The sequence below is a fragment of the Danio aesculapii genome, chromosome 15 (assembly GCF_903798145.1).
Source record: "Danio aesculapii chromosome 15, fDanAes4.1, whole genome shotgun sequence".
Lineage (NCBI taxonomy): Eukaryota > Metazoa > Chordata > Actinopteri > Cypriniformes > Danionidae > Danio > Danio aesculapii.
The window spans coordinates 11,770,452-11,791,651 of NC_079449.1; the positions used below are offsets into that span (position 1 = coordinate 11,770,452).

The window sequence follows — 21,200 nt, forward strand, 5'->3', positions numbered from 1 at the left end:
TATTTGATTTTACATTTTTGCATTCATGAGGGAAAAGCTTCGTTATGGATGTGACATCTCTCTGATATGGATGTGATGGATGTAAAATTGCCACTTGTGTGACTTTGGTAAATCAAATATAATTGTGTGAAAACACTGACAGAGACATTGAGTATTTTTACAGTACTGTAAAGTACACGCCTACACAAAAAACACAGAAACGGTTTGGCTATTTTGGCCAAAACCTATTTTTTTTCATGGCAAGATTGACATTTGCATGGAATTGCTCAAATATATTCATACATTTTTCTTGTGCTGTGAAGCAAAATATAAAATTGTGTATAGAAAGCATCATCAATGCACCATAGTGCAGCAAGATATCGAATTGGCATGATAATTGTAACCGTGAGACCAGTTCACACCTCTACAAATTGTACAACAATGTTGTTCGTGTCTAATTTCACTGCAAAAAAACTGAAATTTCCACTGAAATCCTGGAGGACTATTTGAATCTTCTGTTTATGAGAGGGATTAAAGGTCCTGTTAAATAAAACTAAAAATATTTAGATGTTAGTCTGTTAGTTTTAAGGATATGTACCCAGCAAACACACAACATATAAGATTTTAATATTAGGTTAGATTTAGGTCACCAGCGTCTAAGAACAATGTTATTTTGACGTCCAATAATGACGTGAAATTACTTGGATATTTGGTTGATTTTAGGTTGTGTTGAAAAGTTACCAAAATCCAACTTCAAGCCAACATCTTAAACAAATGTCATATTGATGTCAAATACTGACATTTATTCGTCAGGTATGGCAACCAAAATCCAACGCCTGATAGACGTCAACGTGGTAACGCCCACACAACGTCAAGCTGTAACATCATTAAATGTTGATATTTTGTTGTTTTTAGGTTGCATTGGAAAGTAATCAAAATGCAACGTCTGTCCGATGTTGGACATTGATCTGACATTGGGTTCTGACGTTGGCTTCTGACATTTCCAAGCAAAATTGTTTGGGGTACAACGTCAATCTGACATCATGTTGACGTCCTGTGCCTGCTGGGCATTAGCTAGTGAGCTTCATAACAGTGACAAAATTCGTGTTTAGAAAATATAAAACTGATAAAAACGTCTAAAAGCTTGCAGTTTGTCATTTTCGCCTAAATCGATCAACAATTTTTTCACGTCACCACCTACTGCAGTTTCTCACCAAATCATGACCAATCAAATGCTTTCTAATATCTGACATGTCCCGCCCCCTTCAAGATGCTTTTCATTTGCTTTCAGTTAATGCACTTAATCTGAACCACTCCCATTGAAAGAGCTGTGATTAAAACTACTGTACAAGAAAAAAGGGGAGGAGCTACTCTATTCAGTTGCGATTACGTCAAACATCAAATATAAATTGCACATTTCAAAGCACTTCAGGGCACCTTTAAAGAGGAAGCATAGAAATGCGCTGTCTCAAGTATTCTGTTTAACCTCCGCTGAGTGTGTGTTAGAATTTATGACCCCTGACATATTATATATGACTTAGACTCACTGTTGTCCATCCGTGTTTGAGGCTGGGTGGAGGCTTTGGCAGTCTGGAGGTTCTTGTCGTAGTAGAAGTTGTCCATGTAGTCTTGGCCCTGGAAATGAGAGTCGATGGGATACTCGTACTCCTCCTGGTATTTGACCGTGGTGGCGGTTTCCTCCTCCTCAGCTTCCTCAACCTCAGCTGCTGCTTCATTATTGCCTTCCTCTTCCTCCTCCTCTTCCTCCTCTGCTTCTTCCTCCACCACCTCATCCTCTTCCTCCTCCATGTCGTCTTCCTCGATGTCCGTCTCAGGAGAAGGGCTGGGAGTCGGCGGTGTTGTTTTCACACTGATTGAATGAGAAGGATTTTACTTCACTGGATTTAGTCAAGTCAAGATTTTTTGATTCTCAAAGGAATGATTCATATGTATAGTGACTCCTTTTATGGAATCAAGCATCAAATGACACTTCTAGCTGATTCAAGTTTAAAACGTGTAGTCTGGAATAAATGACTCTTATGAAGTGATTCTTTTTAGTAAATCAGAGAGTACAGTGAACCCAAAATGATTTGACTCTTTTGAAGCGATTCTCTTTTTAAGAGACCCAAACATTTAGATCACAATCAGTGTAACATTTATTTATATCATTATCAACATCTCCTTTTTTATTGAAGATAGAAGTATTGTTTTAATCTTTTTTTCAAGCTAATAAACTAATATACTTATATTACTGTCCATAAAATACCTAATTGTTTTGTTAATGGAATAATTTATAAATTGATAATCCTGTCATTATTTACTCATCTATCATATGACTTTCTTCTGTAGAACATTTTAAAGATTTGTTTTGTCCATTTATTCAAAGGGCAAGAGACAAAACTGAGTTCTTAATTCCATTAATAACATGGGTCCAACTATAATGTAGCCTAATTAAATTTAATGTTTCACAAAAGAAATAATGTTCATTTTGTATAATTTATATATGTAGGAGGTCTTTGAAATATAAAAAGAACTGCAGAAAGACATATTCTGATTTAAATATGGGTAATTTAATAAATAATTCACTTTTTAAAGCTGTTCTTAAACATGTTTGGTTATGTTTATTGAAATAATTTCTCCCTCACACTTTTTCTAGTGCCATTTTTGAACATCTTACTCATACTTTTAGTATAACAGATCCTTCTACTTTACTTGTGCTACATTTATTTTGGCTACATGAGTATGATTATTCAGCACTCTTTCCACCACTGACTACTATACATAACAGTCACATTTACCTGGTGATAGTTTTGTCTCCAGCCATAGACACGAGTGGTGTTGTTTCTCCCTGCACAGCATCTCCAGTCTCCGTTTCTCCACGTCCACTCGATCCTGTCCTGCCAGGACAGCAGACGTACTCCACTCCGCGAAAACGGTCACCGCAAGGCAACAGCATCCCGTAACTGTGCAGCTCCAGACTGTCAGCGGTGCAGGCCTGAAGAGCAGAGCTGGAGATGAATGACTGCGGCAGAGCTTTTAAAAACGCCATTATTTCTGCTTTTTATCTTTCTGTAATTGCGCATTCGTGCCGGGTTGAAATGACCTACAAAAACTCAACAAATGAGAAACCCTGAGTATCAGGAGATGCTGGCGAAAGTGCAGGGAGGAAATGAGAATCAGGAGATCATAGATCACAGCGGGGCATTGCAATTTCACAGGCCTCACACTAACCATTAAAGATGCAAAGCTATTAAAGCTGAATTCCAGTGCTAATGCTTTTTTCAGGTCGCAATTTTCTGAGCTTTTATGATTTACCTCTTTGGCGATGTTGTGCCAGTACACGTAGCTCTCGCAGGAGTCCATCTGCTCCTGGTGTAAGAAACGGCATCGGTCTGGTACCAAAAGAGCCTCGCTGACATATTCACCTACTGAGAGAGAGAAAAGGACAGAATTAGAGAAAAAAAATTATGATAACATCAAGGGGTCAGTACACGTTAATTAATCTGTCTGTCTGATAAATCTGCTCCAACACTAGCTTTATTCCAGAGTGCACTAAAACTTATTTGCTTTCTGTTGCTTTTGAAAAATGTCTTGTTACTTTGTCTCTTATGTTTTCTTTTCTATTGTTTTGCTTTTTCTGTACAGCACTTTATAAGGTATAAAAAAGGTGCTTTATAAATAAATTAAGTAATTTAGGAAATAAATTCCCTTTTTTTATTTTGTAGGGATTCATCCTATGCCCCGTGATGACGTGGATTTCCTCCAGGTGCTCTGGTTTCCCCTACAGTCCAAAGACATGCACTATAGGTGAATTGGGTAAGTCAAATTGTTCATAGTGTATGAGTGTGTGTGTGTGTGTGTGTGTGTGTGTGTGTGTGTGCGTGTGTGCGTGTGTGTGTGTGTGTGTGTGTGTGTGTGTGTGTGTGTGTGTGTGTGTGTGTGGGTGTTTCCCAGTACTGGGTTGTGGCTGGAAGGTCATTCACTGTGTTAAAAACATATACCGGAATAGTTGGCAGTTCACTCCACTGTGGCAACTTCTGAAATAGAGACTAAGCCAAAGGAAAACGAATGAATAAATATACAGTTGAAGTCAGAATTATTAGCCCCCCTGATTATTAGACCCCCGTTTATTTTTTTCCCAATTTCTGTTTAATGGAGAGATTTTTTTTTTCTGAACACATTTCTAAACATAATAGTTTTAATAACTAATTTCTAATAACTGATTAATTTTATCTTTGCCATGATGACAGTAAATAATATTTGACTAAATATTTTTCAAGACACTTCTATACAGCTTAAAGTGACATTTAAAGGCTTAACTAGGTTAATATTAGGTTAACTAGGCAGGTTAGGGTAATTAGGCAAGTTATTGTATAACGATGGTTTGTTCTGTAGACTATTGAAAGAAAATATAGCTTAAAGGGGCTAATAATTTTGACCTTAAAATCATTTTTAAAAAATTAAAAGCTGCTTTTATTCTAGCTGAAATAAAATCAATAAGACTTTCTCTAGAAGAAAAAATATTATCAGACATACTGTCAAAATTTCCTTGCTTTGTTACACATTTGCGAAAAAAATCAAGTGCATGTATATACTGTATGTATATATATATATATATATATATATATATATATATATATATATATATATATATATATATATATATATATATATATATATATATATACAATAATGTGTATATGTGTGTGTGTGTGTGTGTGTGTGTGTGTGTGTGTGTATATATTTATATATATGTATGTGTGTGTGTGTGTGTGTGTGTGTGTGTGTGTGTGTATATAGGTATGTGTGAGTGTGTTTGAAATACATATATATATAAAATACCTATTTTTTGTGGAATATATTTAAATATTTTTATTAGCATACAAAATTCTACACAAAATACCATAATGCGGCTATTTAAGGATCTTAAAAATATCTTGACACTGAAGGCTGGAGAAATGATGCTGAAAATTAAGTGTTTCATTCTAAAATAAAAAAACTTGCTCAAACGTACTAATTTTTTACATTATTACTGTATATTTATCAAATCAGTAGTAGTTTAACTACAATAATATTTTGAAAATATAAATAAATTGAAAGAATGAGAAATGAGGTAGGCAATACTGGAAAAAAAAGTGGCGTTAGCATTTTCGCCAAAGCCCACGTGAGCTGATGTGGCATATATGAGAAGTGTGAGCTTAAAATATGTGCAGTATGTGTGCAAAAACCAAGGACAAAAACTAAGCCCCTCAGAGCCAAACAGCTGCACAAGCATTACATATTCATCAACATTAGCACTGAGCCAACAGATTCATGCTTTACTTATTTATTTTTGGTTGTGATATAACACTCGTTAGTAAGGCATAGCAGAATATGGTGTACTACAAAAACTGTGCTGTCGTATTACATCTTCACAGTTCAAGCTTAAAGAAATAGTTCAGCAAATGAACTGAGTAAATTTGGGGTAAACTGGTCATTTAAATGTTCTTAAAAAATCCCTGCAGAAATGGATGTCCCATTTCCCATTTCTCCCAGAAATGGATGTCCCATATATATCAGGGATGTGTGGTTAGTGGAGGCAGGTAAGGCAGTGTCTCACCTGTCATCATCTTCATTTACCATCATTAGATATATACTAACAATAAAATAAATATTTGTCCACTGAATTTCTGTATGATTCAAACAATTTCAATCATTTTTGTAATCATTATCGCTGCATTTCCTGTTAAATTACAGCATAGGAAGTGCAGTGAGGCAGCACCGAGCGGTGCCTCATGCCAGATTGCGCAATATCTTGCTAACTGGGTTGACCGTGTGCCTTGTGCTTACTCAGTGTATTCTACCAATGTAATGCTTTATTAAAATGTTTTTAAATATTGTAGACATTTTTAATATTATGTCCTTACGTTGCATATGATAGGTAATGTATTTCACGAATGTCTATAACTTATTCAGTGTTAGAATCTGTCATAAAGCCGCACTGAAAACACATGGGGTGAGGCTGGCAGTAGCTCTGCCGCAATGAAGGGGAGCACGTGAGCTTACGGTTATTCTTGTTCAGGTTGCTCTTCTTCTACATAGTCAAGTAAAGTTCAATAGGAGTCCATTATTTTATGTTTTGTACTCACTGACTGAAAAATCCCGGATGTAATACATCAGCTCAAACATTTCTCAAAATTGGACTTGAATAAATAATGGACGATCAATGCTGGAGCTAAAGGACTTGTTTTAAAGGATGGGACAGAAAATAACTCTTTTATATATATATATATATATATATATATATATATATATATATATATATATATATATATATATATATATATAATTTCAAAGGAATTTCAAGACTTCATTTATGAGTAAAGGTAGACCAGTGTGTAAATCCTGTGTGTGTGTGTGTTTGTGAGTGAGAGAGAACGCATCCGCTGTGGTGCTGTGTCGCTTAGTTGCTTGTTATAGGCTGTCTGCAGCGTCCACCTTGGTGTTTTTGGGAGGCATATATACATTCAACATTCTTCCTTGTCCTAATATGTACCTGCTATGTGTAAAGAATGCTGATATGAAATATGAAACAAAATCAGTAGTTGACATAATATTAGGTCCATATATCTGTAAATCTGACCCTGAAAGAGTCAGTGCCTCACCAGCCACAAACCTCGCCGCACGTCACAGGTACAAATGTACAGTGTTCAGCATATATGAGTACACCCCTCACAAATCTGTCTTTTCAATTCATATTTTTAATAGGAAGCTATTCAATATTATATTTGTGCATACAAATATAGATTAGTCAGTACTGAAGCCAAAATCTGGAGCTTATCAAATAAAATAACTTACGATAACGGTCCAAAACTAGTACACCCAAATTTAGATGTAATAGAAAAATATTAAATACAAATTTAAAAAAGAGGACAAAATCAAGAGAAGCAAAAACAGAAATATTTTGTTGAATTTTTGTAGATTGTAATTTTTTTCAATATTTTGTTTGAATTTAATTGTATTATCTTTCAATTTCTAAATATGTTTAATGACTAAAATATTATTTTAGTAAATATATCTCTTTAATAAATCCAGAGTATATACAGGAATCAGAGAGTGAAATTCAATACCTTTTAAGACCTTTTTTAAAGACTCTTTCCATACATTTTAACATAAACCACTTTAGGTTTCAACCATAAACACTGGCGAGATTTTTACTTACAGTATATTTACTAAATATTAATGTAAGAAATTAATCCAAAACTCAAACATTATTCATAAAAATGTATTAAATCTAGCTAATTCAGCAGGTTAACGCCTATAGAACTGCAGAAATAATGGTGTTGCCTTGGTTACTGCAGTAAACAAAGCAGCATGATGTCAAATCTGGTAGGATTTCATTGATTCCATAAACTACACAGCATCCTGATATTCACAGATTTAATTCAAGCAAACTTCATACAAACATACATTGCATAATCAAAAATGATATGAAATTGAATACCTTGCTAAATAGCATTTAAGACTATTTAATACTTTTTAGGGCCTTAAAATCCTCTACATTGATTTATCAACTTGTAATACTTTTTAACACCCTGAAATCTGTTTTGTTTAAATCCACCAAAATACATTGCCTATATTCACTGAGAAATGGATAAAAATATTCATTTTCCAAATAGGCAATATACACACAGACTTTCAATTGTTCAGCCATGCCCAAGGGCTTCCAGTGAAGTGTCTTTCCATTACAAAATTGTCACGTTTAAGATCTGATTTCTTTAAATATAAGTGATCTTCACTGCTTGTTAGATATACAAAATGAAGTTGGTCTCATACTGGACAAGAAGCACTGTGTTAAATTCCATTTCCCCCCCGCCATGTCTTTAAAATATGACAGTTTATTTTACCCTAGTATTTTCAATGGATTTTCTGAGCTAGCCGGTTGCTACTGACAGCACTAGCGGTTACACGGTCTTTCATCTTTACACTTGAACAACTAAATGAATGCTTAGGTTTATTTAACTGATTGTATTGTAATTACATTACAACATCGATGCTGTAAAAACAACCTTGTGAAATTAAAAATAGTCACATTAAGCTTTCACTGGAAGTTTATCGTTGGCTTTAAAACTGGTGTTCTTAATTATGCTCAGCACTGTATGTCATATATACATTTCTCCCATATGAATTTAAAGAAATTTTATATAGAACAAATCTTGTATTTTAGGACATTTTACAAACTGTATCTTCTAGTGGTCAAAATAACAATGTCTTTATTTGTTGTGATTAAAAATGAGGGTTATTCATAACCAAATATTGATTTCTCAACTCATCACACTTTTTTGTGTTGTCTAAAAATAAATATAAAATAAATATAAAATATAAATATAAACACTTCTGAAAACCCATTGTAAGTGTTATGCAAATAAAATGCTTTAAAATACAGTTTTATTGTGACAGAAAACTATAAATTGTAAATAACACAGAACATTTCTGGAAGTTTGGCTGGAATAAAATAGATGTATATATTTTTTACATGTAAAAACTGATGAGATTAATATTATTAGCCCCATTAAGATTTTTTCCTGACTGATTACTAAAAACACACTGTTGTCCAGTGATTTGCCTCATTAGCCTAACATGGTTAACCTAATTATACCAGTGAAGCCTATAAATTGCACTTTAAGCTGAATAATAGTATCTTGCAAAATAATTGGGACAATATTTTGTGCTGTCATCATGGCAAAAACAAAATAAATGAGTTATTAAAAATTATTATGTTTACAAATGTGTTGAAGAAATCTTCTCTCTCTTAAAAAGCACTCTGAAAATATTTGAAAAAAGAATTCAGTTATATATGTTAGATTTTTGTTGTTGTTTTTTTTGTTTAAAGCTTTATTAATCCCCTGCAATTCATTCTGACATGGTGATGCTTCACATATAACAAGAACGACACACTTAAAATAATAAACGCCAACACTTAACATCAAGTACTTAAACAGAAAACTGAAAGAAAAAATAATAATGCAAAAAAAAATCCAAACCAATAATAATTTATATAAAATAAAATAAAAAAAAATTAAATAATAAAAAAATAATAATCCATCGATTAACTACATTTATTACATAACCGAATTGCTTCAGGCACTAAAGTAAATTTATAACAATTTGTGGAACATCTTACAGCCTCTCATGGGTCCATCTCTAAACATTTTTAGTTATTGCAAAAAAAAATCAACTTGTGGAGAAAATGAAGGGAGTTTTTAACCTCCAGAACTGGAGTGTTTTGTTTAGTCTGTGTTTGTGACTCACCCAGACACCGGTAGGGCACGACAATGAAGGTGCGGGTCTGACAGTGACCCCAGCCCTTCTTACACCAGCCCTGGATGGTCGCCGGTGATGAAGCCTCTTCCACATGAGATATCTGCAGTCCTGGATACATCTGACACACAGGAGAACCGCACACAGACACATGCATAAGGGTTGAGCAGGAGACAGGAGCACAACAACAGGAATCAACTATTCATCATGCAGAAAACACTAAGAACAAGGGAGTGAGGAGGAAAGGATGGAAAGAAGTAAATAGCACACTAGAAGAAAAAATCCATGGAAGCTTATTGAACACGACTGATCACTGCATTGTGAAATAACTCATTTCTGGATATCTTGATTCTGAAAATTCAAATATTGTTTAGATGTTTCAGATCAGCAGCATGGTGGCTCAGTAGTTAGCACTGTCACCTAACAGCAAGAAGGTCGAGGGTTTGAGTTGCAGCTGGGTCAGTTGGCATTTCTGTGTGAAGTTTGCATGTTCTCCCCGTGTTGGCGTGGGTTTCCCCAACAGTCCACAGACATCCGGTGTAGTCGAGTTGGATGAACTAAATTGGCCGTAGTGTATGAGTGAATGAATGTGAAAGTGTATGGGTGTTCCTAAGTACTGGGTTGTGGCTGGAAGGGTATTTTCTGTGTGAAACATATGCTAAAACATAGCTGGCGGTTCATTCCACTGTGGCAACCCGTGATAAATAAGGGACTAAGCCAAAGGAAAATTAATGAATGAAGTTTCAAATCGGAGATTATTCACCGACAGTATTGTATATAACAAAAATAAATCCCATACTTTCTGCTTAAATAATTTTTAGTTTAAAAAAACTTTTAAAGTTTCTTGTTTTTTTAAGTTGAAGCAAATTAACTTTATAAATCTTTTCAATTTTCATCACATTAAACCTAAATTGACCTAAAACATCAAGTTGAATCTTATATAACTTAAAAAAGGAAACTGTAACATGGTTGACCTCTTAACTTGAGAGAATGACTTTATTGATCATAAAATATGATATAATGTAAGTTATCCGGGTAGTTTTGTGTGTACATTTGTTCTCAACATTTGTTTTTTAAGATTAGCTGCACTTTGAAGGTTTTTTATAATATTATATATTTATTTTTTAATTAATATATTAAAAAAATATTTTTAGCATACAAAATTATACACAAAATAAATAACATACTACTTCCTTTTAAGAATCTTTAAAAGATCTTGTGACACTGAAGACTGGAGTCATTACATTTAGTTGTTCAAACCAAACATGAAATTGCAGTTTTTCTCAGTGGCTTTGGTACATTTCTCAGATCAGAATTGAGATTTGCAAAACAGTGAGTGCATTTCTCAAAACAATGCATACAAATAGCAAAACACCATTACCTGCAAAAGCCAGTCTCTTAATCAAAATCCTTAGTTCGTCTCTCAAAACTAAATTTCTGTGTCAGTGAACGTGTCAGTGCCATCAGAATGACGAGTCCTTGTGTCATTGTGTATGGATAAGTCAAACAATATAATAAATTAACATTACAAAATTTAATTTGTTTGTTTAAATTTAACACATATACATTTTTTGCAACAATTTTGCAGACATCATTTTTTTCAATGTACTTGAGCCTTTAAATTGCACTTTAAGCTGAATATATCCTGCAAAAAGACAAAATAAATGAGAAACTATTTATTAAAACTTAACTTTGGGCTTAAAAATGTCTTGAAACTTCTTTAAAGTGCACTTTGGGAAATATATTTGTAAGTAATTTTGCCTCAAACGATAAACTGTATTTAGCTGATTGACGCTTTAAATAGAAATCCCGATTTTTATCCCCAAGAGGGAGCCATTGAGTTAGTAATGCCGGCTAGACTGCAGCACTTTAAACTAATAAAAGAGTCCAAACATTAGTTTGGATCCAGCAGGGGGCGCTATAAAACTCATTCCGCATTACTCCCGTATTTCCAAAGCAATTACGCCTCACCTTCAAAACATGTTTGCAGGGGCCCTGAGTCATACTGAGTCATCTGTACATTATTAGGATTTATTTACGGTTCAATAACGAAGTCATAAATAAAGCGAATAAAATAAATCACAGATGAGAGGGAGTATAGGACGAGAGGGAAAGATAGAAATGCATACGTATATTCAGGAATATACACGAGCATATAGTCACAAGAGGTTTGTTGAATCACTATATATAGTTTGTACATATATAGACTGGATTTGACGAGACAAGGTCACACAGATATACAACATTAATAATAACATTAAAAATGTTATCTTCCAAAATTCACAATGTTCTTGGGAAATAAATATATAATATAAATAAAAAAATAAATATTAAAGATAGATAGATAGATAGATAGATAGATAGATAGATAGATAGATAGATAGATAGATAGATATTATGTATGTCATGTTTTCAGACCTAAAATATTGAGAAAAATACATATATAATGTTTAAATGTTAATAATTTATGAAGTACAACAAACATTTCAGTTAAAACCTATAATATTGGCCACTTTAATTTTATATATATATATATATATATATATATATATATATATATATATATATATATATATATATATATATATATATATATATATATATTCAAATCTTTTTAATCAATTTAATGTTTTCCATTTCAAACATATTGCTTTGTTAGTTTTTTAAATAAATTTTAAATATTAACTTTTTAAAATTCAATTTCATGTTTTTTCATTCAATTCAATGTTTTCCAATCCCATCCTATACTGTATACACTCACCGGCCACTTTATTAGGTACACCTTACTAGTACTGGGTTGGACCCCCTTTTGCCTTTAAAACTGCCTTAATCCTTTGTGGCATAGATTCAACAAGGTACTGGAAATATTTCTCAGAGGTTTTGGTCCATATTGACATGATAGCATCACGCAGTTGCTGCAGATTTGTCAGCTGCCCATCCATGATGCCAATCTCCCGTTCCACCACATTCTAACGGTTCTCTGTTGGATTGAGATCTGATGACTGTGGAGGCCATTTGAGTACAGTAAACTCGTTGTCATGTTCAAGAAACCAGTCTGAGATGATTCACGATTTTTGACATGGCTGGAATATCCTGGATATCCTGCTGGAAGTAGTCATCAGAAGAACACTGTGGTCATAAAGGGATGCACATGATCGGCAACAATACTCAGGTAGGCTGTGGCATTGACACGATGCTCAGTTGGTACTAATGGGCTCAAAGTGTGCCAAAAAAATATCCCCCACACCATTACACCACCACCACTAGCCTGAACTGTTGATACAAGGCAGGATGGATCCATGCTTTTTATGTTGTTGATGCCAAATTCTGACCCTACCATCCAAGTGACGCAGCAAAAATCTGAGACTCGTCAGAACAGGCAACGTTTTTCCAATCTTCTAATGTCCGATTTTGGTGAGCCTGTGGGAATTGCAGCCTCAGTTTTCTGTTCTTTGCTGACAGGAGTGGCACCTGATGTGGTCTTCTGTTGCTGTAGCCTATCTTCCTCAAGGTTGGATGTGTTGTGTGTTGGCCATTCTTCTCTGACCTCTGGCATCAACAACATGTCTACTTGCCTAAATGAATTGAGTTGCTGCTATGTGATTTGCTGAAATTTGCGTTAATGTGGCTGGTGAGTGTATATTCACTATGTATTATATCTTGTTTTATTTAGTTATATTTATTTTAATGTTATTTTAGTTGTTTAGCAGGCACTATAAATCCTTAAAATGGCCATTTTCTTAATTAAAACAAATGAAAATGAGTCTCCTCAATATTTACAAATAGTTATTACTAAATATGTTATTCATACTGCTGCATTTCACTGTATTCACAATACAGAACAACCTTGAGTTCATTACGGCTACATTATGACATGCTGTTCAAATTAAAATCCCCAGGAATACACGAATACTCTTTGATTAAAAAAAAACAGTATTGTCTTGGGTACATGCATGCAGTGAATCCATTCTCACTGGGCTGAAGCGAAAGCAAGTGTAATCTTACAGACATATGGGAAGGGATTATAATGTTCTAAACAAGCTCTGGCAGCAAGACCTCCGTCCACTGGCAGACCGCCTGCGGATCCGAACACCATCCAGCCAGGAGAATGACATATTCTTTGGCCTCTTCATTCAATTTTGATGCCACTCGTGCCAGCCATAGCTTATGTATATTCCTCTTCGTGCCAGGCTAGGATGCAGGCACAATAATGCTTTTAAAAGGCATTAAGCAGAACGACTGGTCGACTGGTTCAGCCCAGATTAGAACACAACGAGGTGATTTTATAGCACAGACTGAGGGACAGCATGTTGTTGATTCAGACAAGGTTGAGCAGACATTGCTGGCACTTTTCATTGCACATACAGACAAAACACACTTTATTTAAATTTTTTTCAGACTGACATCTCAATCTGTAGAGTTGCAGTCATGCACTAATAATATAGGCTTAGTGTATTGTGTGCTGATTTCAGCCCTGAAATATGCACAGTCGTATTTTGGCGAGATGCATTGCTGCATTTGGCAGTGGAGTTACTGAATGACCAGAAGAATGCAGCAAAGCGTGGATTTTTTTTCCAATCACATTATCTGTCAGGAATGCAACGGAAATTGGCATTGCACAACATTACAAATCCACAGGGATGCAGGGGGATGCTGTTTTGCAGTGTTGATACCCTAAAGCAGGGGTGCCAGACTCAAATTAGGTTGATGGTTTGTATCTGAGAAAATGTCTCCTGTGGTGGGCTGTCCTATTATGCTTTTTCACTTTCACTCAGTGTGTCGTTTTTTCAAGAACCACAACAAACAGCTCATTTGGACTACAAGCTTGTTAACTGGGATTTAATGATGTTGCTTACAATGTAAAATAATGCTGGGTTTGGCAGCTAGCTCTCTGCAGCTCTTACATGGTCGCCCACTGAAGCTAAGCAGGGCTGCGCCAGGTCAGTACCTGGATGGAAGACCACAGGGGAAAGCTATGTTGCTGCCGGAAGTGGTGTTAGTGAGGCCAGCAGGGCGCTCAACCTGTTGTCTGTGTGGTTCCTAACGCCCCAGTTTAGTGAAGGGGACTCAATACTGCTCAGTGAGTGCCGTCTTTCGGATAAGACGTTAAACCGATGTCCTGACTCTCTGTGGTCATTAAAAATCCCAGGATGTCCTTCGAAAAGAGTAGGGGTTTAACCCCGGCATCCTGGCCAAATTTTCCCACTGGCCTAAATTGGCTTCATCACTCTGTCTTCTCTCCACCAATCAGCTGGTGTGCGATCTGGCGCAATATGGCTGCCGTCGCGTCATTCAGGTGGATGCTGCACACTGGTGGTGGTGTGGAGAGACCCCCCTCATAATTGTGAAGCGCTTTGGGTGTATGGCCATACGTAATGAATGCGCTACACCGTAAAAACAAATGTACGTAAAAAAAAAAAGTAAAATAACAGCCGTTAAATTACAGAAATTTACTGTAAAATAACAGAGGTTGAATTATAGAAATTTACCAGAAATTTAAATTTAAGGAAATTTCTGTAATCTAATGTCCATTATTTTACAATACATTTTTCTTTAATTTAACAGCTGTTATTTTATGTTTTTTTTTTTCCGGCACCCCAGATTTTTTTTACAGTGTATATAAACAGACATTACATTACGGTACATTACAATATCTTGAAATATCTATAAACAATGTCTGAGCGGGCTATTGTGTTGGTCTTGGCTGGTTTAGGGCTGACAACAATAGAGCTAAATAAGTTTTACACTAAAATTAGTGATTCATTGACTCATTAATTCAAATGTTTCGTTCAAAACAACTGATTCATTTGGAACTGAAGCAAGTGACGATTTAGTAATTCTTTGAATATTTAAATGATTCGTTCAAAACAGCTGATTCAGTGTTTATAAATCTGATTCAATGTTTATTCAAAATGGGTAATTCAGGAATCAGGTCTTCTCCAAATACTTTTAGTTGGTTTATCTGTTATAAAATCAGTTCATTTTCACAATTTTTTTCATTTTCAGGCATTTTTGTCATTCTAGTATCGTACAAACAACAATTATAGTATTATAATTTACAATATTACAGAGCATACAGTATATCTGACAAAGACAGTATATCACATATTTCTAGCTCCTTCACTTATGTCTTAATCTGTCCATTGTATCTCAAAATAAATTATTATAATGAGTTTATTTTATTTGATTTATAAATAATGTTTTATTAATACATTTTTATTTGTTTGAATATCCATCCGTTGGGCATGGATTAAATGCCTTTGTTTTATGTTTGACACCTATGGTATATGAAAAAGTAGAGTATTTGAGAACGCTCCTATAAATTTATCAGACAAACAACCAGGCACTATTACTCATTGCTAATTTCTCTAGACGAGACAACAGGGAAAGAAAACTTGCAATCCTCTTACGAGTCCGAGAATATAGTCACATTAGCCGCACAATAAGTTTAAGCCAGAGGAGAGGGGAGACCATAAATCTCCAGCGCTGATTGATGGTGAAGAATATGGCCATTATCCTGCACACTTAATACGGAGAGATTTGCATCGAGTTGCCTGTGTATGCACATAAGCGGCATTGCCCATTTAAGTCTTGTTTTACAATGCTAATATTAGAGCAGGCTGTCCTCGGCGTTCACCTTGAGAATATGCCTGAGTGGAGATTGTCTGAGGATGCTTGTCCACATAGTAATTAAAGCAATCACAGTGCATGATAATGTACGTGCGTAGAGTTTGATGTTTCGCGCTTGACTGAAATTAATTACACGAGTTCAGCAGAACAAAATAAAAGTAAAAAGAGAGCAATGTGTCAAATTGAGGAGCTAAGTGATTGTGTAAGAACACATGAAAAGAGCAAAAACACTAAATAGTCAAACAAAAGAAAGAAAACGTACTTTAAAACTGAAAATCCAGAATGGAATCAAAATAAATAACATAACATGGAAAAAAAAACCACAACAGATATTAAAACATTATGTAACAATCAAATGAAAAGTAGCAGAAATATAGAATAAAATAGAATAGAAATTTAAAACTTATAAATTCAACTCAAAACAGCTAATAAAGCAAAAAAACTAATTTAGCAGAACAGAACAACATAGCACAAACCAAAAACCAAACAAACCAAATAGAAAATACTATATAAAATAAATATATCAAATAGAATAGAGAAAAACAAAAACTAAATAGATGAAAAAATTCAATCAACCAAAAACAAACAATATATATATATATATACATATAAAGTATACTAAAATAGTAGAGCACCTCAAAACAAAAGAAAACAAACAACAACAACAACAAAAAAGAAAACAAGATCAAAACAAAAAGTAAAACCTCAAAACCAAAGCCAACATTAAAAATACAAAATACAAGACTGTAACAATGAAATAAAAAAGGGCTGGCATGAAATGCAAAGACAAAATGTAAGTAGAAAGTACTAGTAGAAGTTAGTAGAAATATTCTGCAAAAATGGTACAGAATAAATCACAATAAACAAAACTAGACTAAAAACAAAACAGAATGAAACCAAGAGACAGTAAAGACTATACTAAGATAGAATAGAGAATAAATAAACCCCAACGACATTTAAATAGAAAAGATGCACATAAATAAATAAATAAATAAATAAATAAATAAATAAATAAATAAATAAATAAATAAATAAATAAATAAATAAATAAATAAATAAATAAATAAATAAATAAAAAACAGAAAGCTGAAATGAAATAAAAAAGAACAAAATTTAACTATGGAATAAGAAAGCCTACACAAAACTAGATAATAATATTCTAGAATAGAATAGAATAGAATAGAATAGAATAGAATAGAATAGAATAGAATAGAACAGAACAGAACAAAACAGAATAGAATAGAACAGAACAGAACAGAACAGAACAGAACAGAATAGGATAGAATAGAATAGAACAGAACAAAATAAAACAGAAAAAAACAGAATAGAATAGAACAGAATAAAAGAGAAAAGAATAGAACAAAACAGAATAAAACAGAATTGAATAGAACAAAACAGAATAGAACAGAATAGAACAGAACAGAACAAAATAAAACAGAAAAAAACAGAATAGAACAGAACAGAACAGAACAGAACAGAACAGAACAGAACAAAACAGAACAGAATAAAATAGAACAGAACAGAACAAAACAGAACAGAATAGAATAGAACAGAACAGAATTAAACAGAATAGAATAAAACAGAAAAGAACAAAATTAACCAGTACAGAACAGAATAAAATAAAATAGAACAGAACAGAACAGAACAGAATAGAACAGAATAGAATAGAATAGAATAGAATAGAATAGAATAGAATAGAACAGAATAAAAGAGAAAAGAATAGAACAGAGTAGAACAAAAACAGAATAGAACAGAATAAAATAGAATAGAACAGAACAAAATAGAACAGAACAAAACAGAATAGAACAAAACAGAATAGAACAAAACAGAAAAGAATAGAACAGAACAGAATAAAACAGAGTTGAACAGAACAAAACAGAATAGAACATAACAGAATAAAACAGAAAAGAATAGAACAGAACAGAATAAAACAGAATTGAATAGAACAAAACAGAATAGAACAGAATAGAATAGAACAGAAATAAAATATAATATAACAGAATAGAATAGAATAGAAGTGAAAAGAATAGAACAGAACAGAATAAAACAGAATTGAATAGAACAAAACAGAATAGAATAGTACAGAAATAAAATATAATATAACAGAATAGAATAGAATAGAAGTGAAGAGAAGAGAACAGAATAGAATACAATAGAATAGAACAGAATAGAATAGAATACAATAGAATAGAAGTGAAGAGAAGAGAACAGAATAGAATACAATAGAATAGAACAGAATAGAATAGAATACAATAGAATAGAACAGAATAGAACAGTACAGAATAGAGTAGAATAGAATAGAATAGAATAGAATAGAATAGAATAGAACAGAATAAAATAGTGACACAACAGAATTTAGAAAAGATTAAATTACTGGACAAGAGAATAGTGCACAAACAAAACTAAAACTAAGTTAAAAGGAAATCAAAACAAAGACACACAAGACATAAAAGACACTCAATGAGAGAAGACTATCACCTCCTGGCAGTACGAGAGGATCTTGCTGGGCTGGGTGAAGCATCCTTGTCGTCCCTGAGGATCCGGTTCCCACTGTCCACTCTCAGTGTTCATGTGTAGAAGCTGACGACCACAAAACATGGCGATCTGAGGGTCGGCCACATGCAGACCACCAACCGGCCCATTCACCTCTGTCATGGCCAGGGCCTGACAAACAAAGAGAGACTGTGAGTTTTATACTGATTCAAAAGCAAAATGAACAATTAAATTGTACATGCAAACTCAATTTACTGTACATATGCTACATAAAAATACAACTAGACATGTGACTACTAGCAATGCGAGGAAATGAGTAAAGTAAACAAAGCAAGTGAAAATTAAGTGATTAAACTTCAAAATGGATTAATTCAGGAAGGAAAGATCACTCTGAGATAGTCTCCTAATACTCTTTTGTTTGTTTATTTAACTACTTTTTTTCAACCAAGCTGATAAAATAAGATAATTTCCACTGTTGCCTGTGTGCTACTATTGATTTAAATGGATTATGAACACATTTTAGTTACTAAAACTCAATTTGATTTAACCATTAAAACCGAGTCCAAACAAATTTAATTGAACAAAAAAAATAAATTAAGAAAAAACATAATGGAAATTGGGGAAAAAAGCTATTAAAAATATCACATCACAATATAAGTCATTTCACATACTGATAATATGTCACAATATAGTACATTTTCTGTTAATTCAATTAATTAATAGTTCATATATGCATTTTAAACAAAGTTTATCCTAAATAATGTAGTCGTATTCATATGTGATTATTTTTCTCACGTTATTTAAAACTTTTGTGCAGATGTCTGAATAAGAATGTAGAAATATAAAACAAATGTTAATAAAAAATACAAAATACATCTCAACATTTAATGATTACAGATCCCAAATTAAATAAGTGACTACTTTACTTAAAAGGTGAGTGAACCTGTCGATTAGTTGACTTTACTTAAAAAAAAACAAGTGAACCTGTTACTTTTAAAACAATTAGTTGACTTTACTTTAAACAGTCTGTAAACCTGTTACTTTTGAAGCGGTTAGTTTACTTTACTTAAATTTAGTAAACCTGTTACTTTTAAAGCAATTAGTTGACTTTACTTAAAGCAAATGAGTAAACCTGTTACTTTTAAAGCAATTAGTTGACTTTACTTTAAACATGAAGTAAACCTGTTACTTTTAAAGCGATTGGTTGACTTTACGTAAAGCAAATTGAGTAAACCTGTTACTTTTAAAGCGATTATTTGACTTTACTTAAAGCAAATGAGTAAACCTGTTACTTTTAAAGCGATTGGTTGACTTTACGTAAAGCAAATTGAGTAAACCTGTTACTTTTAAAGCGATTATTTGACTTTACTTAAAGCAAATTGAGTAAACCCACTACTTTTAAAGCGATTAGTTGATTTTGCTTAAAACAATTGAGTAAACATGTTCCTTTTAAAGTGATTAGTTGACTTTACTTAATAAATTGAGTAAACCCACTACTCCTAAAGTGATTAGTTGACTTTACTTAATAAATTGAGTAAACCTGTTGCTTTTAAAGTGATTAGTTGACTTTACTTAATAAATTGAGTAAACCCACTACTCCTAAAGTGATTAGTTGACTTTACTTAAAACAACTGAGTAAACCGGTTCCTTTTAAAGCGATTAGTTCACTTTACTTAAAAAATCGAGTAAACTCGTTACTTTTAAAACTAATAGTTGACTTTACTTAAAACAATAAACTTCACAGTAAACCTGTTACTATAAGAACAGTAAGTAAATGAACTATGTGCATAATTATAAAACATAAGTTAAGTCAACTTAACATTTCCATGTTACAATGAGTTTACCCACTATTTTTCAGTAAAGTAACGAATCGCTCTTTACAATGTAAATAAAATGCCCAAAATATGATGTCAATTTTCAGTTTTTCATGATACAATCATTGCTATTGCTTTGTTTTGATAACTGTGTTTTCCACAAGATAAAAGGAGAATTTGAACTATTCACCATCATGATATACAGTAGCCATAACTAAAACTCCTTAGAATTCCACATGATTACATTACTTCTGAAAAAAAAAGGTTTATGATTTATAGCTATGCATAATGTATGACTATACATAACAAAATAAAACAAGAGAACGTGCAAAGCACATTTACCCAACAGAAAACTCTCTCAGAAAACACTCTCATACTCACACCTTGCCAAAGTATTGAGAAAGTGAGAAGTGAAATGGTTCAGAGTGGCCTACATTCCCCTTAAAAACATGTTAAGCCTGACTGCCTGTTATTACTGCAAACCACAGCGCGATAAGAAATGTTTGAGGCCAGCATAAATTCGGTGAGATAGTGAAGAGGAAAAGGACAGGACGAGGAGACTGGGAAGAAGGACGAGTGCAGCTGTTATCACGGCCCTGACAGAGACCAGGAAATATAACATGGTCGCTCATTATTGAATTTCAAATTGAGCCGGCGAGCCAGACTTTCTGATAACCCTAAACACAGCGTATCCATCTTCCATCAAACCTGTGTGTGTAACTGGAGGACAGAAAGACACACACACAGTCATATAGATGTGCAGAAAGACACTGTATAAAAGTGTATGATTAATAAGTCATGGCATGTTTTTATTTTTATGTGATTTAATTTCACTAAACATTTTTTAAACCAGATTCATCTTGCAGTTTTAAATCAGTTTAATGTGATTTAAGTTAACATGACTTGTATTGCTAATTGTTATTTTTAATTAAATTATTTTTTTATTAATGTTTTTAAAAGTGTGATCTTTTAGCTAAGGTGAAT

General features: G+C 33.3%; 1 protein-coding gene across 1 annotated transcript in view; it reads right to left on the reverse strand.

Moving 5' to 3' along the window:
• Nucleotides 1-21,200, reverse strand: part of aplp1 (amyloid beta (A4) precursor-like protein 1) — a 125,033-nt gene that overhangs the window by 17,614 nt on the left and 86,219 nt on the right. The window contains exons 2-6 of the mRNA XM_056473034.1: nt 18,388-18,573; nt 9,271-9,400; nt 3,295-3,407; nt 2,778-2,974; nt 1,527-1,849 (exon numbers count right to left, since the gene is read on the reverse strand). Coding sequence (XP_056329009.1) covers nt 1,527-1,849; nt 2,778-2,974; nt 3,295-3,407; nt 9,271-9,400; nt 18,388-18,573 — 949 coding nt within the window. The remainder of the gene's footprint in view (nt 1-1,526; nt 1,850-2,777; nt 2,975-3,294; nt 3,408-9,270; nt 9,401-18,387; nt 18,574-21,200) is intronic.